Raw genomic sequence first — 25,511 nt, forward strand, 5'->3', positions numbered from 1 at the left:
TATATCGCTTTTATCCTTTGGTCTATGGGGCTGTGTGAGTTGTCAGTTTTTGCGCCATGATGTGTTCTTTCTATCGGTACCTTGATTGCGCATATACGACTTTTTGATCGTTTTTTATTACATTTTTTCTGGATTTGATGCGACCAAAAATGCGCAATTTTGCACTTTAGAATTTTTTTGCGCTGACGCCGTTTACCGTGCGAGATCAGGAATGTGATTAATTAATAGTTCGGGCGATTACGCGCGCGGCGATACTAAATATGTTTATTTTTTTATTTGTTTATGAATTTATATTTATAAAATGGGAAAAGGGGGGTGATTTGGACTTTTATTAGGGGAGGGGATTTTTTATTAATAAAAACACTTTTTTACTTTTTTTTTACTGTAACTAGAAGCCCCCCTGGGGGGCTTGTATATACATAGCACTGATCTCTCATAGAGATCAATGCTGTGTATATACACAGCATTGCAAAGATCGATTAGATCGGTCATAGATTACTATGGCCTGCTGCAGGCCATAGCAATCTATTGCCGAGCCGGGATCAGCGTCATTCCGACGCTGAGGCCCGGCACGGGCAAAAGAACGGATCTCCCCCCCGCGATCGCATCGCGGGGGAGAGATCCGTCCCACTAGACACCAGGGACGTGCGGCGCAGTGCCTCTAAGTGCAGCTGTTAGGTTTGACACGCGCCGGCTAATAGAGGCACTGCCCGGCTGCACGTGTCAGTCGGGATCAGCGCCGTTCAGAGCGCGGTCCCGGCGGGACCCCGCTCTGAACACCCTGAGCGGCACCATGACGTATCAGATACGTCATGGGTCGCTAAGGGGTTAAAAAAAATAAACAGTGGTGCCCTGGATTACGAGCATAATTCGTTCCGGGACCGCGCTTGTAATTCAAATCACTCAATTACTCAAACCAAAGCAAATTTTCCCATAAGAAATCACTGATATGCAGACAGTTGGTTCCATACCCCAAAATAATGATTTTTTTTATTCTGAATAACATGTAAAACAAATGAAACAAACAATGATAAACAGCAGAATATGTGATATTATAAATTACTGTACAGTATAGCAATCAGCATGTGGAGTGTAATGTACAGTTCATAAACCTGAAATAACAGCAGCAGTTTGCAGATACAGGATACAACAGGCTAGAATAGAGAAGCAGGGCTGCTGTCAGAGGTCTGTGTGGTCACATGACAGCAATCGGGAAGGGGGATGTTCAGCATGGACCAATCAGGAAGTGAGAATCAAAGAGCTGTGCAGGAGGACAGAGACAGAAACTTTATATACAGCAGTGTGTATAGCTGAGTGTGAGTGCAGGCACATTATAGGAGCAGTGTATATAACTGAGTGTAAGTGCAGGCACATTATAGCAGGAATGGAGAGGATGGAAAACACAAGGACTGACAGAGACTGCAGGGAGTATGAAGGAATGAGCAGGGAATAAGTGGGCACATAAATGCAGCTCTCTCTGTCCAGGAGCTATGAAGAGATTACCTCCACAGTCCTGTCCCCTGATGTAAGCCCCAACCTGAAGTGTATCTGCTATGATTATGAAGGTGAGGGAGACTTCCTGGGTCAGAGTACAGGGCTGTAGACCCCGCTATGCAGACCATACCCCTCCCCCACTCCCCCTCCCACCCAGTACAGGGAGCTCTTACACCAAAGCAATGCTCTTACACCAAGTTACAATTTTGAAAAACTGTGAGCTCTTCTTGCAAAGCGCTCTCAATCAAAGTTACTCTTAAACCAAGGTACCACTGTGTGTGTGTATATATATATGTTCCACTAGTAAAAAGATAATAATTTAAAAAAGAATTATATATATTGCAAGGACCTTCCAAGTGCACAGCTATGACCGGAGTGTATTAATAGAGCGGGCGGTATTAAAAAGACTGTCACTGCGTCCAGGATTGATCAGTCCAGTAAACGCAATGAACATTGCCAATGGCAGTAAATCTATTACAAGCGACTCGAGCCTCTCTTGAAATATGTCACCTGGTAACACCTACCGTGCCGCCGCCGCCCCATCCCCCCCACTCGTGTTCCCTACACACAAATCCCATTCGTTGCATTTTATCCGTTTCATTCTGTTAATGGGTTTAGAGAAATAGAAGTATGATTTATACGGCCTGTAAGTCACAGCGATGGAGATGATAATGCATGGTGTCTCCGCCACGTACATTATCCGCAGACAATGAGCAGGGAAACTTGCTGACAGAGCGTATACAAGGGGTTTGGGAGGGCTTAAAGGGAATGTCCACCTTTTGACACTGGGTTGTATTTACTGTAGGTTCGGCATTTCCTAATCAATCTTCACTGTGGTCTAGTTGGCTGGCAAAGAGCGGCAAATCAGTGTATAGATATAGAGCGAAATGATAGAAGTGTCACTACCTGTAGTCACCTCTAGGGGGAGCTTAGGAGCTACACTGATATTGTTTGCCTGCTGTCTCCAACAAGCATATAATCTATTATGGAACTACATTGCTATTTAGTCTTTATTCTCTAAGACAAGAAGAAAAATGTACCCATACTGTAATTGAAACGAGTGATACACGCCTTTATGATGTCAGCAGAGAGAACATGCGTGCATGCCCAGGTGTTCATATAAAAATCAACAGGAAAAGTAAAATTAAAGGAGAAAGTCCAGCGAAAACTTTTATTAAAGTATTTTATTGCCCCCCAAAAGTTATACAAATCACCAATATACACCTATTATGGAAAATACACATAAAGTGCTTTTTTCCCTACACTTACTACTGCATCAAGGCTTCACTTCCTGGATAACATGGTGATGTCACTTCCTGGATAACATGGTGATGTCACTTCCTGGATAACATGGTGATGTCACTTCCTGGATAACATGGTGATGTCACTTCCTGGATAACATGGTGATGTCACTTCCTGGATAAAATGGTGATGTCACGACCCGACTCCCAGAGCTGTGGCTGCTGGAGAGGATGATGGCAGGGGGATGCTCAGTCTCCCTCCCGTGCCCTGTGTCCCTCAGTGTCCCCCTGCCATCATCCTCTCCAGCAGCCACAGCCCGCACAGCTCTGGGAGTCGGGTCGTGACATCACCATTTTATCCAGAAAGTGACATCACCATTTTATCCGGGAAGTGACATTACCATGTTATCCAGGAAGTGACATCCCCATGTTATTCAGGAAGTGACATCACCATGTTATCCAGGAAGTGACATCACCATGTTATCCAGGAAGTGACATCACCATGTTATCCAGGAAGTGACATCACCATGTTATCCAGGAAGTGAAGCCTTGATGCAGAATTAAGTGCAGGGTAAAAAGCACTTTATAAGCATTTCCCGTAATAAGTGTATATAGTTGATTTGTATAACTTTTGGGGGACAATACAACACTGTAATAAAAATTTTTACCGGACTTCTCCTTTAGGCTTCCTCTACACTCCTTTAAAAAAAAAAATCAAATGTTTCGGTCACTACCTATTAAACAGAATATAGCTTGTTTAAAAGTTGCCGATAGGTGGCGCTGTTGCACTACCAGTTTTTTATTTTATTTAATTAATTAAAGGGGTTGTTCACCAATTTTTCAAATCATTCAAATCAACTGGTGCCAGAAATTTATATAGATTTGTAAATTACTTCTATTCCAAAAATTTCTAGTCTTACAGTACTTATCTGCTACTGTATGTCCTGCAGAAAGTGGTATTCTTTCCAGTGTCTGGGAAGCAGTAGAGGTTTTCTATAGGGGTTTGCTCCTGCTGTGGACAGTTCATGACATGGACAGAGGTGGCAGCAGAGAGCACTGTGTCAGACTGGAAAGAATGCACCACTTCCTGTAGAACATACAGCAGCTGATAAGTACTGGGGGACTTGAGATTTTTTAATAGAAGTATATTACAAATCTTTGGCACTTTTTAGCACCAGTTGATTTTGGTAAACTGCCTCTTTAAGGCTTTCAAAGATGCGCAGATGAACAGCCTTTACTTCCCAACAGCGTGGCCTCCTCACCCAATCTTATCCCAGGTTGTTGGGGTTTTTTTTTTTTTTTTTGTAGGACCAGATCCACCCTGAAGGACCCACATGATTATCAGATCCGAAGGACGGCATTTGTTGGGTGATGTAGGGATTAAAGCTGACTGACTTGGTTTTGTGAATGGAGAGCATTGTTGAAAACCAAGGTGGACATAATGAAAGAGTTACAGCGCCACCTAGCAACGATTTTTTGAACATTTTTTATTTTAGCAAAAATAGTGAACGCATCATGTTATTTGTAGCAGCAAAATGTCCTCCAGAGCCCTCTGAGATGGGAAAGTTAAACCCTGTATAAAGAGCTTACACTGATCAGCCATAACATTAAAACCACTTACATGTCAAGTGAATTACATTGATTATCTGAGGACAATTGTATCTGCCAAGGGTCAGGAGATATTAGGCCGCAAGTGAACAGTCCTGACATGCCTAACACCAGTTTATAGATAAGACATAGCTGTATAGATAAGACACAGAGCTCCACCGTTATGTAAAATGACTTCTGCACAGGTCACAGGGCATGCCAAGAAACGTCTCCCATACAAATTAGTAAGGTCGGCTACAGACTAATGTGCCTATGTCCATGGGGCTTGCTGTGAAGCATATCTCTAGAAACTGTTAAAAACAGCTAGGACAATATTGCTACCTGCATAATAATGTTTAAAACATCAACAACAACAATAATAAGTAATATAAATGTAAATTTCCTACCATTTAGCTCTGAAAGATACCTGTCAGAGTCTTAGAAAATGTTGTTCTCTCAATGATAGTGATAACAGTAGGGCGGAGGTTACAGGCCAGCACAAAAAGCAGACAGGAGGGAGTGAAACCTTAAGGTCCCAATACACCTTCTACTTGTGGGGCCCGTGGTTCAGCCATCAGTATAAGGTACAGTATATAGGGCACTCCAGACTGTCCATCAACAGATGATGTTGGTGGATATAGGGGTCACACGTCATGGAAACTCACTGCCTGACTCCTTTGTTTTGGGAGAGATAAGCTGCAGCCAGAGCCTAAGGACAGTCACTGGACAGGAGAAATAAATGGTCGAATAATAGTTATTGAAAGTGTATGCCTACCTTACGAGGACATCTAGCACAGGCTGATGGGGAAATTAGATACAAGGCAGTCTGCTGGGGGGAATCATATAGGCTGTGTACAAGTATAGAGAGAAAATAGAGCTCATACAGCACACTGTAAAGGCTGTAGAAACAAAAGTAAGCAACATTTTAATAAAGACCTATAGAGGAAAGATTTATTTCCCAAAAATCCCCCCAAAAAGTGACAGCTAAATGATAGTTTTCCCAAGGTGTATAAAGTCAGACTGTATCCTTAAAGGGATACTCAGGCGAAAATCTTTTTCTTTTAAATGATCTGATGTCACAAAAGGTATGTAGATGTGTAATTTACTTCTATTTAAAAACCTTGTCTTTCTATACTTATCTGCTGCTGTATGTCCTGCAGGAAGTGGTGTATTCTTCCCAGTCTGAAACAGTGCTCTCTGCTGGCAACTCTGCCCATGTTAGGAACTGTCCAGAGCAGCAAATGCCCATACCCCCACCCTGCTGTGGACAGTCCCTGACATGGGCAGAAGTGGCAGCAGAGAGCACTGTGTCAGACTGGGAGGAATACACCACTTCCTGCAGGACATACAGCAGCTGATAAGTAGTGGAAGACTGGAGATTTTTAAATAGAAGTAAATTATAAGTTTATGAAACCAGGTGATTTGAAAGAAAAATATTTTCGCTGGAGTACTCCTTTAGGGTTTGGTGATAACTCCCTTGTCCTCCATAGGGGAGAGAGTTGTGGGCGTGCTCTGTGTGGAGGTTATTATGCAGGGAATTTTTATTCCTGCTTTGGCTTATTATAGTGTACAATTTTTTTTCCAATCTTTATAAAAATATTGCTCAGCGTCTCTGCTACCTGTTTTTACCTATAATGCCTGCTGGGTCCCTTTCAGACTGAAATACATAAAAATTACCAAGGAATTGGTTATTCACGATGACACATTCCCTTTAATAATTTGTATTAACACGTCTAGCCTGCAATTTCAGAAAAAAAAAAAAAATTGGAAAAACCGTAATTGGTTATTTTGTGATGATTCCAGTTAATATTCTGTATTACATATAGGAATTATAATACTCGGCCGGGCTGCCTGGCTGTAAATGTCCCTAATAGATAATAATTACACCGCTCGCAGATTTATGGCGCTCACCATCCTCAGTTAATCATTGTACATTGTACTTTTTTAGTTCGCTCACCACAACAAACTTTATTTCACAGCTGATGGCGCAGACATGGAGACTTACTGCAGGTCCTTGAACCGCTGTACTGTGACATTAATCTGAAAGTAGAAAAGTAGTTTTCAAGGTTCGGTTCATTGTATTGTTACCTCTACATATCAAGTTTTTACCAACCTTCAGCAAAAATATGTGTTTCCGAAGCTTAGTATCAAGTTCTTGAAGTCGAGAGAAAAAAAAAAAAAACGCCAAACTTTGTGTTTCCCATTAGGAATGTTCAGATCTAGAGAGAAAATCCACATTTTAACCATCAGCGGGGAGATTTATCAAACATGGTGTAAAGTGAAACTGGCTCAGTTGCCCCTAGCAACCAATCAGATTCCACCTTTCATTTTCCAAAGAGTCTGTGAGGAATGAAAGGTGGAATCTGATTGGTTGCTAGGGGCAACTAAACCAGTTTCACTTTACACCATGTCTGATAAACCTCCCCCTGTATTTCTATGGGAGTATCCCATGTCTGCTGTAGCTTGCTAGTCAGCTTTACTGTATAGATTGGGGCAGAATGAGTCATTAAATTATCTTCAGAGGCCCATAACACATCTCTGAGAATGGTTCACTACAGACGAGTGTGGAGAGCACAAAAGAGCTACAGCAGAGGTTGTGCCTTTATATTTGCAGGAAAATAACCCTTTCCTGACCACATGTGAGAATTCCCTCGGCTTGGAGCCCCTCACTCCTCTACAACAGATCTGGGAATGGAGAAGGTGGTGTGGGGGGAGATTGGGGGAAAGACAAGTTGGGGGGGGGTAACTACAATTGGAGAGGGGTCAGAGCTGCTATGAGTCTGTGGGGGTTAAGTTAGCAGGTGCCAGGTGGGTAGAGGGATGGTGGTTTGTCTCTGGTAAATATTTATTTCTGCAATGCAGTGTTGGTTTTCTTTAGGTTAAACGGTACACATTACTCCACTGCAGTGTTTTGTTTGTTTTTCTAAGTGGAGCAGTATGTATTCTGCAATGCAGTGTTGGTTTTCTCTAGGTGGAGCAGTATGTATTTCTGCAATGCAGTGTTGGTTTTCTCTAGGTGGAGCAGTATGTATTTCTGCAGTGCAGTGTTGGTTTTCTCTAGGTGGAGCAGTATGTATCTCTGCAATGCAGTGTTGGTTTTCTCTAGGTGGAGCAGTATGTATTTCTGCAATGCAGTGTTGGTTTTCTCTAGGTGGAGCAGTATGTATCTCTGCAATGCAGTGTTGGTTTTTATTAGGTGGAGCAGTGCACATTTCTACAGTGTTGGTTTAATCAGGTAGAAAATGATTTATTGATGCTTTGTTGTGTTGGTTTGTCACTAGTATTTGACTGTAGGTGTTTGGAATGGCAGTATTTGGTGCAGTATGTGTTTGTCAGCATCAATCATGGGTTGTTGTACCCTGACTGGCAGATCTCTCTCCATAGACGCATATATAAAAAAAATTATATATATGACACTTATTTAACTTTTGTCTAAAAGAACTATCATTGAAACTAATTTCTGACACATCAGCAGTGTGTATTGGTGGGGGTCCAGGTGCTGAGACCCCTGCCGATCGCTACAACGGACAGGCAGATATGCTCAGCAGCGAGCCCCCTGCCCCTTCATCTCTACTTTAAACTGCTTTAGTGAGCAGTCTACCGAATTATAACTGAAGTCTATAGACCTTCCAGCAATTCTGCACACCGGAAGTCTCATAGGCTTCCATTATAACCATAGACCACTCGCATTACCTATTTACAGCAAAGGTAAAGGGGCAGAGCTCGCTGCTTCTTCTCTCATCACCTAGACCTCACCAATACACACTTCTGACATGTCGCTATGACTTATCAGAAATTAGTTTGAATGATAAATAAGCACACTTTAAACTCTGCAATAGTTGGACATCCCGTATTAAGGTGCTCTGCCTTACTGTGAAAAAGTTTGCATTAGTTTCTCTAGTGTTACCTTAGACGTGGTCTGACTATCTACTGTACTGTATGAGTAAAACGATTCGTTATCTCTGCGATCCGCTCATCAGCCCTTATGCCTTTTAACTCAGTGCCGCTCCTCCCTGGGTGCTGGGAAAAGCTAGATCCAGTCCTGGGAAACTTCTTCCAGGACTGGATCCAGCTTTTTTCAGCACTTAAAGTGGAGCGACACCAAGTTAGAAGGCAGCCGGCTGATGAGCCAATTGCAGAGATAACAAAGAGCTTCACTTCATTATTACTGTAAATTCACTCATCTCTACTTACCTGTTCCGGGCCGCTTGCGCTCAGTTTTTCAGCATCATCCTGTGACGTTCCTATTGGAAATGGCTGCTTAGCTTAGAACCTATACCGTCTATACTGAGCATTACATCATAAGATGTTGCTGAGAAAACTGGCTGCACTGGAATGGGACAGGTAAGTATATATCACCGTCAAGTTCCCCGCACCATCCCCAATTATGAATTTTTCTCGGACAACCCCTTTAATTTTGGACAAAGGCTACCGAAATGAAATGAAGGGAAACTAAGAAAGCTAGTGAATGCACCGATACTCAGTGTTATGATGATTTCTGACATTGTTATGGTGTAGGTTAGGGAGGAAGGAAGATGCAATTCAAATAAGCACAAATTCACAATGTCAGCGCGAGTGTGAAAAAGGAAAACATTTACTGAAATAAATACAAAGAATTCTTTAAAATTTATAATAATAAATGTTGGACAAGATTAAAAAAACATGGCTGATTTCCTCCAGTCTATAAGCAGGGCCTGGTATTACAGCGGCAGTACCAGCCACAGCCAATCATCAATAGTGGCGCTGTTGTGGTAGGAAAGCCGCCATGTTTTTCTAATCTTCTGTGGTTGTTGATCTGGTGGACTTAGTTATGGCGTCTCTGCGGTGGGATTAGCTGTGGGCTTGTTCCTTTTTCTCTTTCTTTTCCTCTTCTTTTGCTCAGGAGCCGGTGCCAAGGGTTTCGGGTCACTTTTCTTCTTTTTCTTCATGCAGCTTAAAGGGTTGGGACCCCCGACACGCTTCCTCTTCCTCCCCTTGCGTTCTGTGACTCGGGGGACCCCCTGCTCGTCTTTCAGATGCTCGATGTTGTGTTTCTGGTGCTCAGGGAACATCTGGCTGGCCTGCAGAGCCTGGACGTGGGCCACAGACTTGGGGGACGGCTTGTCGAGAACCATCGTGTTCTGAATGATGAACATCAGGGGGACGCCGGCTCTTTTTTTCACTTTGTTTGCGAGTTCTTGGTCCTGGGGGGGAAACACAAAGGTCAAAATTGTTACATAAAAAGTTAAAAGCGCAATAAAAATCTAAAAAAAAACCTAACAAGTTACCTGTATATAGAAGGTAAAAAGATACCCACTTAAACCTTTAGTGACCACTGATACGGCTTTCTATGACGGTCACTTCTGGATCTTTTTCTGATTCTGACAGTTTTTTACGGCGGAATCAGAATAAGGATTTGCTGCGCTCCTACACCAGAATCACTAAAGATCAGTTTAACCCCTTAAAATCATAACAGCCTCATGTAACGGATTCTGGTAGTGTACCTACTGATCATAAGTCCCCTGGTAAGCTTCCGATCATCTCCATGGCAATCCTGGGGGCCTTCTGAAGACCCCCGGGCCTGCCATGGATATGGCTGTGTAAACTGCCTGTCAGCATAGTGCTGACATATACAATACACTGTACTATAGTAGTAGTGCAGTGAACTGTAACAGTGATCAGCAGATCATTGTTTAAAGGGTTATTCCATTTAAGCATAACTTTTCATATGTTGCTGCCCATGGTGAGACTAACAATTCCTTCCATACTTGTTATTATCTATTCAGTCTCCTTCCCCCAGTTCTGAGCTGCTGCTTTCTGCTGAAAACACAAAAATCTGTGTGTGAGCTTTTCTCTCTGTGTCCCCCTCCTCCTTCTGAGACAGATTATGTAAACAAGTCCCTGGCAAGCTGTATCTACAACATTATAGCTTCCTTGTAATGCTGGGAGGCTTAATCACAGTGGGTTCATCAGCAACCTGACCTCAGTTTAACCCTCGCAATATTACAAAGAAGCTACAATGTTGCAGATACAGCCTGCCAGGGACTTGTTTACACCAGCCGTCTCAGAAGGGAGGAGGGGGAGACGGAGAGAAAAGCTCAAACACAGATTTGTGTGTCTTCAGCAGAAAGCAGCAGCTCAAAACTGGGGGGAGGAGACTGAATAGATAACAGCAAGTATGGAAGGAATTTTTAGTCTCACCATGGGCAGCAACATATCAAAAGTTATGTTTAAGTGGAATAACCCTTTATGGTGCGTTCACACCTACAGGATCTGCAGCTGATTTTCTGCAGCAGATTTCATTTAAATAACTGAACACAGCATCAAATCTGCTGCAGATCCTGTAGGTGTGAACGCACCCTTAATGTACACTAGTGTAAAATTAAAGTTTGCAATAAAATATACCCCCCCATAATAACATTTCATTATATTCCTCACAGAGAATAAACTGAAGTGTTACATAAAACAAAACAAAAAACATACAAAAACTATACATTACACGTCAGTAACAACCTAAGCTTTAAAAGTATACCATTATTTATACTGTATGGTGCACACTGTATATAGCAAAAAAAAACAGAATTGCTGTAATTTGTCAATCCACCTCTGAAAAAACGTCATGACTGGCTGATGAGGATCCAACCAAATAGGCATCTACCTATCACAGGATCAGAGGTCCTAACCGCTAAGCTATTAAAGATGTCATCCAAGATTAGAAAAAACAGCTACTTTCTTGCAAAACAGCGCCATCCCTGTCATCAGGTTGCAAGTGGTATTACAATTCAGCCCCATTCACTTCAATGGGACTGAGCTGCAATACTGCATCCAACCTGAGGACAGGAGTGGTGCTGTTTCTGCATGTAAGTGCCCATGTTTTTCTAAGCCTTGCGGTAACAGTGGAAGTCTCCCATCTCTGCTTACTCCCGGCCTGTACAACAACTCTCCCAATCATCCGCAGATACTAAATCCCCACCAGGTAAGTAGACAGCTGAGCTGCAGTGTTTGGTTTTCTCACAGGTACCTGGGTGGCGATGAAATAATGGTGCTTGTTGTCGTCTGCGATCATGGATAGGAGGCAGGCGGATCCGCTGAGCGGGCTCTGGGAGTGAGCGCAGCTCCGGGTCTGGAATCTCTGAGCGATGAGTTTGGCTCCATACAGCTCCTTCCCCAGGGACTCCAACTCCTTAATAACACAGCTAGAAACACAGACATCACTGCATCAGGTGGCGTCATATACCTAGACAATACCCTCCTATTACACCCGTATTACTGGCGATTGTCGGCTCATCCGCGGCTTCATAGGCTTACACAGTCGGGAGACTTAGCTGCAATAAGGGGGGAAACCTGCTATAATATTCTGGGGTGAACATGAAAGCTAATGACCTGTTCAGATATTCAGTTCCATCTGTATTATAGTGCACAGCTGCACTGACAATTGTGCAGGCTTCAGAGCTGAAATCTCCCAAGATTCCCTGTTGACTTGAAGGGATTAACGTTCAAGGCAATGTCTTCTTTACGCTATGAACGGTATGAGGTATAACAACCTGTCCCTCTAAGTTACAGCTGCGCAGCTAAGACGCCATTCACATCTCATTGTCGGTTATACCGATACATAATGCGGCACACCTATAGTAGGACTATTGGATTTAAAGGGGTACTCCAGTGTGGGGGCACTTTTTTACTGGGACCGGGGAGGAGGTGGCCAAGGAAAAAGACGTCCACTCACCTCCCCGGTTCCAGCTGTGAGTCGCACATCGCGGCGCTCCGGTGCCAGGCCGCTTCCGGGTGTCTGACACGGGCCCGAGACATGACGTCTCAGGTCCGCTCAGCCACTCAGTGAAGGATGCGGGATCCGTTTCAAGTCTGATCAGATCCCGCTTCCTTCACTGAGTGGCTGAGCGGACCTGAGACGTCACGTCTCGGGCCCGCGTCAGACACCCGGAAGCAGTCGGGAACCGGGGACCAAAACGCCGCAATGCGGGACCCGCTGCTGAAACCGGGGAGGTGAGTGGAATTCTTTTTCCTCGGCCACCTCCTCCCCCATCCCAGTAAAAAAGTGCCCCCCTGCTGGAGTACCCCTTTAACGGAGAGAAAATATTTTACTACTGACTACAATCTGTCCGTCTTCTTCAAGGGGTACTCCCATCTGATGAAGTTATCCCATAGATGAGAGAATGAATGGAGTGGCAGCATGCACACACCGCTCACAGCTCCACTCAGCAGGGATCTGAGGGTTCCCCTTTAAATGGAAAATGTCAAAAGAGAAAACTTTTAAGGTCATGGAAAAGTATTAAAAGTTTTTATCAGTTGGGGTCGAAGTGTTCGGGAGAAGCAGCCAGGAGACGTCCACAATGAGCGCAGAGGCTACACAATATAAGTCTATAGCGCTGTCCGGCTCACAGAGAGAGGCCCCCCCATTACTCTCCACTCTACTACTGATCGGATGATTCCGGAACACTCACACCCCAACTCATAAAAACTTTTAATAACTTCCTTTGACATATCATAGAGACAAGTCAAAAGTTTTGATCAGTCCGTGTCTGAGATAGAGGCGGGAGAAGAAGCACTGCAGTACGTCCTCTCCCCGCTCTGTGTGACGAGATCAGTCGGGCTCCATAGAGCTCCATTATAAGTCTGACTGATCATGTGACACAGAGCCGGGAGAGGATGCGCTGCAGCACTGTCCTCTCCTGTGAACACTCAGACCCGGAACGATCAAAACTTTTGACATGTCTCTATGACATGTCTCTCGGATGTCTCTATGACATGTCTCTCGGATGTCTCTATGACATGTCTCTCGGATGTCTCTATGACATGTCTCTCGGATGTCTCTATGACATGTCAAAAGTTTTGTGAAGTGACAGGGACACTTTAAGGGTTCACAATGCTTTTTTGCTGTCCGTTTAACGGATGTGTTTAATGGTAAAAATGGATTTGTGTGTATCTGTACTTCCACTGACTTCTATTATAAAAAATAAAGATCAAACCGCATCCATTTTTGTGTACGCTAAAAAATACATGCGTTCTGATTTATTTTTTTTATAATGGAAGTCAATGAAAAAACAAATGCACACAAATCCATCTGTTTTCCCCTATTAAACGGACGGCAAAAGCACAGCGTCAAGCCGGTCTTACAAGTAAGAGATTGCGGGGGTCCGACCTCTGAGTTTGGAAAACCCCTTTAGGGTGTGTTCACACCTACCGCATCCACAGCTTATTTTTCCGCAGAAATCCGCAGGTCTGGTAGTGCAGATTTCAACCTGCGAGAAATCCGCGTATGTGTGCGTTTTGCGGTTTTTCCGCAGCAAGTTTATCGCAACTGAAATGTCCGTTTAAAATGTCTCTCATTCTAAATGGACATTTCAGTTGCGATAAACTTGCTGCAGAAAAACCGCAAAACGCACACATACGCGGATTTCTCGCAGGTTGAAATCTGCACTACCAGACCTGCGGATTTCTGCGGAAAAATAAGCTGCGGATGCGGTAGGTGTGAACGCACCCTTAGGGTATCAAATCCGCAGCGGATTTCACATTGCAAATGCGCAGTGAAATCCTCTGTGGATCCAGTGTCATTCATCCCTATGAGAGCACATCCTCGCGGCGGGATCGGCCCCGCAGCACTGATTGGCTGATGGGGATTGGCAGGAGCCGGGTAATGTATGCTCTTGGCGGTGGGCTGCGGGGGGTTAACTCACATACTCACAGCGGATGTCAATCCCGCTGCGAGTATGTGCTCTCATAGGGATGAATGGCACTAGATCCGCAGAGGATATCACTGCGGATCCGGTACGTGTGAAGGCACCATGAAAATTAAAGGCTATAACTGACTGATCACAAGAACGGAGTGAATGGAGCTGCGGAGTGTGTGACGGGGGGCGTCAGCATCCAAATACAGGGATCGTGACCATAAGACGCTGCAGCGGGGTCACACTGCTACAAGACTGGTGACTCTATAGCGCTAGGGTGCAGCAGCGACAAAACACAACAGCGCCAAGAACAGAGATGCCGAAATGCGACAATGCACAGGAGATGCTGAAATGCGACAATGCACCGGAGATGCCGAAATGCGACAATGCACCGGAGATGCCGAAATGCGACAATGCACCGGAGATGCCGAAATGCGACAATGCACCGGAGATGCCGAAATGGGACAATGCACCGGAGATGCCGAAATGGGACAATGCACCGGAGATGCCGAAATGCGACAATGCACAGGAGATGCCGAAATGGGACAGTGCACCGGAGATGCCGAAATGCGACAATGCACCGGAGATGCCGAAATGCGACGACACAGCAGCTGCAGGGGGCGCTCCGCTCCTGTAATACGGGTACCTGGTGGTGCACAGCTGCACCTCCCCCATCAGATACTTGGGCAGCTGCTCCTTGATCTGGATCTGGTTCTTCAGAGCCGCCTGGCAGAACGTCCCGTCCACCAGCACCTGGTACGGCTCCCGGAAGCGGAAGTTGTGTTTGTAGAAGCTCAGGTTCTTCTTGGCGTGTTTCTGCCTGGTGATCTTCATAGTGGCCGATTCCCGGTCACCCGGTCCCGAGCCGTGACGTCACGCACACCCGAGGAGCTGCGACTCTGCACGTGGGCGCTGTGTGCCGGAATTACGTCACGCCCCCCGTAAGGGCGGCGCCTGGGTTGGTCATGTGACTTGTTGGTGGCGTCACGTGAGCGCTCTGGAACGTTGGAATGATGGCTCAGACGGGGAATGTTCTAGATTCTAGAGCGTGATGCTTATCAGAGGTGTCACGTGATCAGGCTGGTCTATGTGGGACTACAACGCTCAGCGTGTCAAATGGGAATAGCAGAGCTAATACACAGTCACTGTCTAGTTATAGGATAGAACCCGGTGCTGATGGACATGTGGCCCTCCAGCTGTAGCTAAACTACAATTCCCATCATGCCTGGCTGTCTATGTATGATGGAGATAGATAGAAACAAAGCTTCGAGCCCTGAATAAGCAAAGTGCTGTCCTACAAGGTGACTCCACAGACATCACTACACGGTGACTCCACAGACATCACTACACGGTGACTCCACAGACATCACTACACGGTGACTCCACAGACATCACTACAGGGTGACTCCACAGACATCACTACACGGTGACTCCACAGACATCCCTACACGGTGACTCCACAGACATCCCTACACGGTGACTCCACAGACATCCCTACACGGTAACTCCACAGACATCCCTACACGGTAACTCCACAGACATCACTACACGGTGACTCCACAGACATCACTACACGGTGACTCCACAGACATCCCTACACGGTAACTCCACAGACATCACTACACGGTGACTCCACAGACATCACTACACGGTGACTCCAGAGACATCACTACAGGGTGACTCCACAGACATCACTACACGGTGACTCCACAGACATCACTACACGGTGACTCCACAGACATCACTACACGGTGACTCCACAGACATCCCTACACGGTGACTCCACAGACATCACTACACGGTGACTCCACAGACATCACTACACGGTGACTCCACAGACATCACTACACGGTGACTCCACAGACATCACTACACGGTGACTCCACAGACATCACTACACGGTGACTCCACAGACATCCCTACACGGTGACTCCACAGACATCCCTACACGGTGACTCCACAGACATCACTACACGGTGACTCCACAGACATCACTACACGGTGACTCCACAGACATCACTACACGGTGACTCCACAGACATCACTACAGGGTGACTCCACAGACATCACTACATGGTGACTCCACAGACATCCCTACACGGTGACTCCACAGACATCACTACACGGTGACTCCACAGACATCACTACACGGTGACTCCACAGACATCACTACGTGGCGACTCCACAGACATCACTACAAGGTGACTCCACAGACATCACTACACGGTGACTCCACAGACATCCCTACACGGTGACTCCACAGACATCCCTACACGGTGACTCCACAGACATCACTACACGGTGACTCCACAGACATCACTACACGGCGACTCCACAGACATCACTACACGGTGACTCCACAGACATCCCTACACGGTGACTCCACAGACATCACTACACGGTGACTCCACAGACATCACTACGTGGTGACTCCACAGACATCACTACACGGTGACTCCACAGACATCACTACACGGTGACTCCACAGACATCACTACACGGTGACTCCACAGACATCACTACACGGTGACTCCACAGACATCACTACATGGTGACTCCACAGACATCACTACATGGTGACTCCACAGACATCCCTACACGGTGACTCCACAGACATCACTACACGGTGACTCCACAGACATCACTACACGGTGACTCCACAGACATCACTACACGGTGACTCCACAGACATCACTACACGGTGACTCCACAGACATCACTACGTGGTGACTCCACAGACATCACTACACGGCGACTCCACAGACATCACTACACGGTGACTCCACAGACATCACTACACGGTGACTCCACAGACATCACTACACGGTGACTCCACAGACATCCCTACACAGTGACTCCACAGACATCACTACATGGTGACTCCACAGACATCTCTACACGGTGACTCCACAGACATCCCTACATGGTGACTCCACAGACATCACTACACGGTGACTCCACAGACATCACTACATGGTGACTCCACAGACATCCCTACACGGTGACTCCACAGACATCACTACATCCGGTCAGTGAGATCTGTTTTCCAGGTACGGTGCTGCTCCCCAATATCACCAGCTAACTCCCTGGGAGCAGAGGTTACTTGCTTGAAGAGTGCCTGTCGCTTGTAAAAACTTTTGACAATAAATAGGGGAGAGAGGCGGTAACTAGTCATCTGGGCGGGGAGCTGACTGTGACTAGTCGCCGCTCTCTGCCTGTCGGGATGATTGACAGACAGAGAGGTCACTAACAGGTCTCTCTGCCTGTCAACCATCCCCGCACTGCTCGATGACAGACAGAGAGAGGTGACTAGTCACGGGCAGCTCCCCGCTCAGATGACTAGTTGCCACCCCCCTCTCTCTGCATAATAAAACTTCTCCCCCTTTATAAAGCTACTGCTGCAGCCGCTTTGGCCGGTATATACTCCAGGAGCTGCATAGTAGATCTATCCTGTACTACTAGAAACATATCCACACAATCGTGCTGATTCCCTAAAAGAATACCCCACCTCTAAGGTTGTCGGCGACTGTCTTTATACCGGAGGGAATTTCTGAGGAAAGGAAGACACTGCATGAGATTTTGTCCAGTATGTAACTATTATTAGAATCAGGATGGCATGGGTATAGCTGGGTATAGCTGGGCTAGAGCTGCCTCCCAGCTGCTAAGTCACTGACTAAATTACATTATATTTGTACAAATCTCTGTCTGCCCCCCCTCACAGGGAGCCCTACAGCTGTGAGCACTGCTTATGCCCCTCTACTCTCCTCACCCCTATCAGTGCAGGGAAGTAACAGGAAGCTGAATGCCAGTTCCTGACACGGACAGAGGTGGCAGTATAGAGCACTGTGTCAGACTGGAAAGAATACATCACTTCCTGTAGGACATACAGCAGCTGATAAGTACTGGACGACTAAAGATTTTTAAAGTGATATTGTCACCCCCTTTACTCTATGTGTAGATCACCGCACCTTCCACAAGCTGCACAATCTATATATATAAAGTTTGTCTCTGTCTTCTTTATGCTCTAAAGTCACTGTAGTTCATCTGCAGGCAGTGTCACCTTGGTGGCGGCTTCATAACCTCTTCTGCCTCAGTCCATGATCTCATCATTGCACTTCATGAGGCTACAGTGCTGGGCTTATATATACCTGCAGTGTTATTCCGCAGGAGCCACACCCAGGACTGAACAGACCATGACTAGAGATGAGCCAATTTGCCGAAGTTCGGTTTCGTATGAACCTGAACTATCGGCTTCTTATTCCTGCTATCTGCAGCCTCCGTGAATAGGGTGGATACAGCCAGAGGACCGCCCGAAAAACTGGGATACAGACATTGGCATAGGCTGTATCCCAGTTTTCCGGGCGGTCCTCAGGCTGTATCCACCCTCTCCACGGAGCGGGCAGACAGCGAGAATCAGAAGCCGATAGTTCAGGTTCATACGAAACCGAACTTCGGCTAATTTGCTCATCTCTAACCATGACGTCCTTAAAGGAGAAGTTCGGTATTTTTTATTTTTTTAAGTTATTTCTTATGGAAAGTTAGACAAATTCCTAATGTACATTAATTATGGGAAATGCCCCTTAATTTAGTAGATCATGGAGACTTCTCGGAAATACCGTGACATCACGAATAAGGGTGTAATTCCTATGGAGTGGCCAGCACGGGGCGCAGTATATATAGAAGCCTATGGACTTCATTGATGGGATAATTTGGGGAGCACTACTACTCCCATCATCTGCTCATAGTATGAGCAGATGATGGGAGGAGTAGTGCCAGGGAGATCCCTAGCACCAAACACCGCCTCAGCAGACAGCCCCCACACCCGCCGCGCTCATAGATATAGATCTGGCCCCCAGCCACCCCACACACACGCCGCACAGCTGCCGCCAGGGACCTCAAAGATCTGGCCCCCAGCCACCCCACACACCTGCTGCCGCCAGTAAACTGCCAGCCCCCCCCATCACCCCATCACCAACCCTCCAGCCTCCCTGCCTCCCCCACCGCCGCACAACTCACTTCCCTGCCGGCGCCAATATCGGACTGCCAGATCACTGCAGCCCCCGTGTCCTGCAAATATCGGCAGGATGAGGGGGGGGGGCAGTGATCTGGCAGTCCGATACAAGCATCAGCAGGGAAGTGAGTTGTTCGGCGGTGGGGGAGGCAGGGAGGCTGGAGGGTTGGTGATGGGGAGGGGCTGGCAGTTTACCGGCGGCGGTGGGTGTGTGGGCTGGCTTGGGGCCAGATCTATAAGGTCGGGGGTGGGGGCTGTCTGCTGAGATGGGGGGCTTGGTGCTGGGGATCTCCCTGGCACTACTCCCATCATCTGCTCATACTATGAGCAGATGATGGGAGTAGTAGTAGTGCTTATCTGTCCCACTGCACCAAGCAGGGAGGGAGGGAGGAGGTAGTTAGATGCACATACCTCTCTCCCTCCCTGCTTGGTGCCTTCCATTTGGGGAGCAAATGTCCTTGCTCCCCAAATTATCCCATAAACATAGTGTACCAATAAAGTTTAGATTACATTACATTACACATTACATCTCCCATAGACTTCAATAAAGTCCTTAGGCTTCTATATATACTGTGCCTCCTGCTGGCCACTCCATAGGAATTACACCCTCATTCGTGACGTCACGGTATTTCAGAGAATCTGAAGTCTCCATGATCTACTAAATTAAGGGAAATAGCCCTATACAGTATGTGCATTTCCCATAGTTAATGTACATTAGAAATGTGTCTAACTTTCCATAAGAAATAACATATTAAAAAATACTTTTGGCCGGAGTTGTCCTTTAATATAAAATTATTAGGTATACATGTTCCCCGTACACCCTGCCAGTGCACTGTTCTCTGCATGCTCTGTATATGTGTCTGGCCCCCACCGGCCACCATATCCCCTCCTGCTTATATTCCATCTTCTATAGGAACCGCAGGAGGGACATTGGGGAAATGTGTTTTCCTGGAGAGCAGAACACTTCACTTATCTCATTACAGCGGCCATATCATTACCTCCACACCACGCTGAGCGCTCCTGATCTTCTCTCAGCCACACCATGGATTTATACATCAGAGGGGTCTTTTGTTGTGTGTTTTATTGGATGTTGCAAAATCCTTTTTTTTTTTTTTTTTAGCTAAAGGGGTGGTCCAGGCAAGACACCATCACGTTTTTCTACATCAGTGAGTTAGCCAGACCTTCAACCGGGAAGGAACAACCAAGCCTGGACAATCCACTTTAAGGCTATGTTCACACAATGCATGGACAACAGCGGCTGTACTGAGAATCAAACGAAGGCCATTGTTGCATAGAATATTGCATTGAAATCAATGCACGATGGCCGGAAATAATTGACATGTCTATTATTTCAACGGCCATAGCAAACAATGCATTGTGTGAACAACAGCTGTTGTTTGCATTGACTTCAATGCAACCTATTTCCCTATTAAAAGAACGGTCATTGTTTTAATTGAAAACAACAGCCGTTCTTTTCATAAAATGTATGTTGTGTGAACATAGCCTAAAGCTCATTCTGAGAATATTACATATAGATTTAGGCTATCTTAGCTCTGTGTAAGAACGGCCGCTGTCTTATGGTACTTTAACAATAATTCGCCCAATAGCACGATTAACAATTTTGAAGTAACAATTTGTTTTTAATAACGATCAGCGTTTAGACGGAACGATATATCATATGGAAAAATCGTTTTGCGATCGCTTAACCCTTTCTCGCACATAGGTTAAATCAGTGAAAGACTGTTTACACGGAACGATCTGCGAATTTTTTGCGAACGACCAACGATGATTTGAGAACATGTTGAAAGATCAAAATGAACAATTTCTCGCTCGTCGTTTGATGGTTCGATGCGTTTACACGTATGATTATCGTTCGAGTTCGATCGTTATCGTGCAAATTCGAACGATAATCGTTCTGTGTAAAAGGACCATTACAGGTTCACTTGGTTGATACTGCAGTACCGGATGAACATCATTTTATTTTAATTGGAATGCGGGCACATTCAGGTGTACCCACACTCCAATTGATCACAATGTAAAGTACGTCTACAAGCCGTATTCTACGGTCGCTTTTCACCGAACTGTGGCCCTAGAAAATAGACCTGTAGATTATTCTCTGGCTGCAGTGAACAACGGCCATAGTGTATACAGTCTGTATACACAACGGCCGTGATCCCATTCACTTCAACGCAACTGAACGCTGTTAGCAAACAACGGCCATTGTTTAATGAAAATATACAGTGTGTGAACTTAACTTGTGTGAAACCTACAGTGACCATTCTGGCCGATATATAGTTAAAGGGGTACTCCGGTGAAAATCTTTTTCTTTAAAACCAACTGGTTTCAGAAAATTATATAGATTCGTAATTTACTTCTATTTAAGAAACTCAAGTCTTCCCATACTTACCAGCTGCTGTATGTCCTGCAGGAAGTAGTGTCTCTTTTTCAGTCTGACAGAGTGCTCTCTGCTGCCATCTGTGTCCATGTCAGGAACTGTCCAAAGCAGCAGCAACTTCCCATAGAAAACCTTTTCTGTTCTGAACAGTTCCTGACATGGACAGAGGTGGCAGCAGAGAGCACTGTGTCAGACTGAAAAGAAAAGAAAACTTCCTGCAGGACATGCAGCAGCTGATACGTATGGGAAGACTTGAGATTTTGAAATAGGAGTAAATTACAAATCTATATAACTTTCTTAAAAAAGCTGATTTGAAAGAAAAAGATTTTCATCAGAGTACTCCTTTAATCCAAACATTTTGGCAGATATATAGTTAATCCATGCACTTTCCCGATATAGAGCTACAGGTTGCACCCCATACTATATGATGGCATTGATATGATTCATGGTGTAGATCTCTAATAGCCTCAGCCTGAAGGAACGGCTCGAACAAGTCAATATCCAGCAGTATTCCCATTACCGGACGCTTTGTTATTACAGCAGAGCTTGTGTGCGGCACTAATAATTATTGCTCAGTGTACGTATACACATATACATGATCACAGATGATAGAATAGCTTATTATAATAACAAGAAATGGAGAGACCCCCCTGCTAGTAATTAGAGATGAGCGAACCTGGAGCATGCTCGAGTCGATCCGAACCCGAACTTTCGGCATTTGATTAGCGGTGGCTGCTGAAGTTGGATAAAGCCCTAAGGCTATGTGGAAAACATGGATATAGTCATTGGCTGTATCCATGTTTTCCAGACAACCTTAGAGCTTTATCCAAGTTCAGCAGCCCCAGCTAGTCAAATACTGAACGTACGGGTTCGGATCGACTCGAACCCGAACCCGGTTCGCTCATCTCTACTAGTAATGTCTATGTGTGATGCTATGTAACTGCTGTGTGTATCCCAGTCAGAGAAGATAAGGGCCCTATTCCACCAGACGATTATCGTTCAGATTATCGTTAAATCGTTCGAATCTAAACGATAATCGTTCGGTTGAAATGCAGTTAACGATTAACGACCGAACGAGAAATCGTTGATCGCTTTCTAAGACCTGGACCTATTTTTATCGTTGCTCGTTCGCAAAGCGTTCGCAAATTGTTCGCATTGAATAAGACATCGTTCGGTCGTTCGCAATAGATACGAATGCAATAGCGAATAAATAGAGAAGAAAAAATTATCGCAATTACGATCATAAGTAACGATTATCGTTCCATGGAAATGAGTGAACGTTTTCAGGTCTTTCGCAATAGCGATCAATTGAGATCGTTAATCGTTAACAATTATGCAAACGATAATCGTCCGGTGGAATAGGGCCCTAAGAGTCAGCCCTGCTTGCATCTCCAACGTCCACAATGGGTAGTGTTATATGGAGACCCTGCAGCCGCGTCAGTAATTGTACTAAGATGAAAACGGTTCTCACCTTATAAACATACAGCAAAGGTGAGCTAATAAGGGACAGGACATCAACGTTCTCATTGTTGTGTTTTGCTTGCTATTAACCACCGTTGTGTGAACATAGCCTTAGGCTGGGTTAACAATTTTTTCACCATTTTTGAAAACTTTTTTTCAACCGTTTTATGCAAAAAAACAAAACAAAACATGAAAAACTGACTGGAATAACGGATGTATTTTTGATCAGTTTTTTGATCTTTTTTTTTTTTATATAATGGAAGCTAATGGAAAAATGGATCAAAAAACAATCCAAAAACTCATCCCTTATTTTTAACATACACAAAAAAACAAAACAAATGATTTTATGTCGTTCCCAAAATCGCTCATTTGCAATCGTTTATAGTTAATCGGTGGAAATGGAAAATCGCTTTGTCTAATAGTAACCTCATTCACTCCAGCCTTTCACAGTTTTAACATTCCGGCTGACTGGTGTCATTGTAACCCTCCTAGTTTTTTTTTTTTTTTAAACGATATTTTATTAGTGGCTTATGTAATGTTTGAACATACATATTGAAAATTCATTACATATTCAAAAAGAAAGTCGCTCACAGGCAACAAAGGATTGTATGTTTACAATATCATACAGATACAATGAGCCTTTGTAATAACCTTAACCCCTTAAGGTCAAAGCCTATTTTCGTTTTTGCGCTTTTGCTTATTCCATTTTAAGTTTAAAAGTCCATAGCGCTTGCATTTTTTCACCTAGAGACGTATATGAGCGCTTATTTTTTGCGAAACCAATTGTACTTTGCAATGACAGGCATTATTTTTCCATAACATATGCTGCGAAACCGGAAAAAAAAATCATTTGCGCTGTCAAATTGAAAAAAAAACGAATTTGTTTTGATTTCGGGGAGTTTTGCATTTACGTCGTCCGTCCTATGGTAAAACTGACTTGTTATGCATGTTCCTCAAGTCGTTACGATTACTATGATATATAACATGTATAACTTATATTGTATCGGATGGCCTGTAAAAAATTCAAACCATTGTTAACAAATATACGTTCCTTAAAATCGCTCCATTCCCAGGCTTATAGCGCTTTTATCCTTTGGTCTATGGGGCTGTGTCAGGTGTCAGTTTTTGCGCCATGATGTGTTCTTTCTATCGGTACCTTGATTGCGCATATACGACTTTTTGATCGTTTTTTATTAAATTTTTTCTGGATTTGATGCGACCAAAAATGCGCAATGTTGCACTTTGGAATTTTTTTGCGCTGACGCCGTTTACCGTGCGAGATCAGGAATGTGATTAATTAATAGTTCGGGCGATTACGAGCGCGGCGATACTAAATATGTTTATTTATTTATTTATTTATTAATTTATATTTATAAAATGGGAAAAGGGGGGTGATTTGGACTTTTATTAGGGGAGGGGATTTTTTATTAATAAAAACACTTTTTTACTTTTTTTTTTACTGTAACTAGAAGCCCCCCTGGGGGACTTGTATATAGACAGCACTGAACTCTCATAGAGATCAATGCTGTGTATATACACAGCAAAGATTGATTAGATCGGTCATAGATTACTATGGCCTGCTGCAGGCCATAGCAATCTATTGCCGAGCCGGGATCAGCGTCATTCCGACGCTGAGGCCCGGCACGGGCAGAAGAACGGATCTCCCCCCCCGTGATCGCATCGCGGGGGGGAGATCCGTCCCACTAGACACCAGGGACGTGAGGTCTGAAGCCTCTAAGTGCAGCTGTCAGGTTTGACAGCTGCACTTAGAGGCTTAATTAGCCGGCGCGGCAACGGGACCCGCGCCGGCTAATAGAGGCTCTGCCCGGCTGCACGTGTCAGCCGGGATCAGCGCCGTTCAGAGCGGGGTCCCGGCCTGAACACCCTCCGCGGCACCATGACGTATCAGATACGTCATGGGTCGCTAAGGGGTTAAAAGATATATTATCATATACAATACAATGTAGTCTTACCAAAAACATAAGTAGAAAAACAGTAATTTAAAAAACATGGTATAGATGTCAGATATTCAAATATGCTACCAATAGAATGGAGAGAATTGTCTTTAACAGGGAAACGGAAAAGCTTAAAGGACAACTCCCGCGGGACCCCCCCCCCCAAAAAAAAAACACAGACACCATACTCACCATCCCTCCGGTGACGATCGCCACTCCATTCGCCCGCAGTCCGCCTCACCGTCACCGCCGTCCGCCGTCCAGCGATGTCTCTGTCTTCCGGGTCCTGGGGATGGAAAAGGCTGCCAGTGCGCTTGCGCACCGGCAGCCTTTTCATTGGCTGGAGCGCATCACATGGCTTTCAGCAACCTCAGCCAATCAGGGCTGAGCAAGCTGGAAGCCATGTGATGCGCTCCAGCCAATGAAAAGGCTGCTGGTGCGCATGTGCACCAGCAGCCTTTTCCGTCCCATTCACTCTCTATGAAGACGCCGAGGAGGAAGAAGACCCGGACCGCCCCCCGGCTCTGACGTCGTCGTCACCAAATGCCGCCCGGGAGAAGAGGACCGTGACGATCGTAATAGGTAATGTATATATTCTTTAACTTCCGGGCGGGGGGGTCGGGGGTCCGAAAGTGGGGGAAGGGGGCCAGACCGGGTATTTAACCACATTACAAAGTTATATAACTTAGTAATGTGTGTTAA

At 45.2% G+C, this 25,511-nt stretch overlaps 1 protein-coding gene across 1 annotated transcript; it reads right to left on the reverse strand.

Annotated features, from left to right (window-relative positions):
* Nucleotides 1-8,898: 8,898 nt before the first annotated feature.
* Nucleotides 8,899-14,948, reverse strand: UTP23 (UTP23 small subunit processome component). The gene is made up of 3 exons (XM_069959849.1): nt 14,634-14,948; nt 11,323-11,497; nt 8,899-9,505 (listed from the first exon to the last, which is right to left on the reverse strand). Exons 1-3 carry the CDS (start codon nt 14,819-14,821, stop codon nt 9,131-9,133), a joined length of 738 nt encoding a protein of 245 aa, XP_069815950.1. The 5' UTR covers nt 14,822-14,948; the 3' UTR covers nt 8,899-9,130.
* Nucleotides 14,949-25,511: the final 10,563 nt, after the last annotated feature.

This window comes from Dendropsophus ebraccatus, chromosome 2 (assembly GCF_027789765.1).
Source record: "Dendropsophus ebraccatus isolate aDenEbr1 chromosome 2, aDenEbr1.pat, whole genome shotgun sequence".
NCBI lineage: Eukaryota > Metazoa > Chordata > Amphibia > Anura > Hylidae > Dendropsophus > Dendropsophus ebraccatus.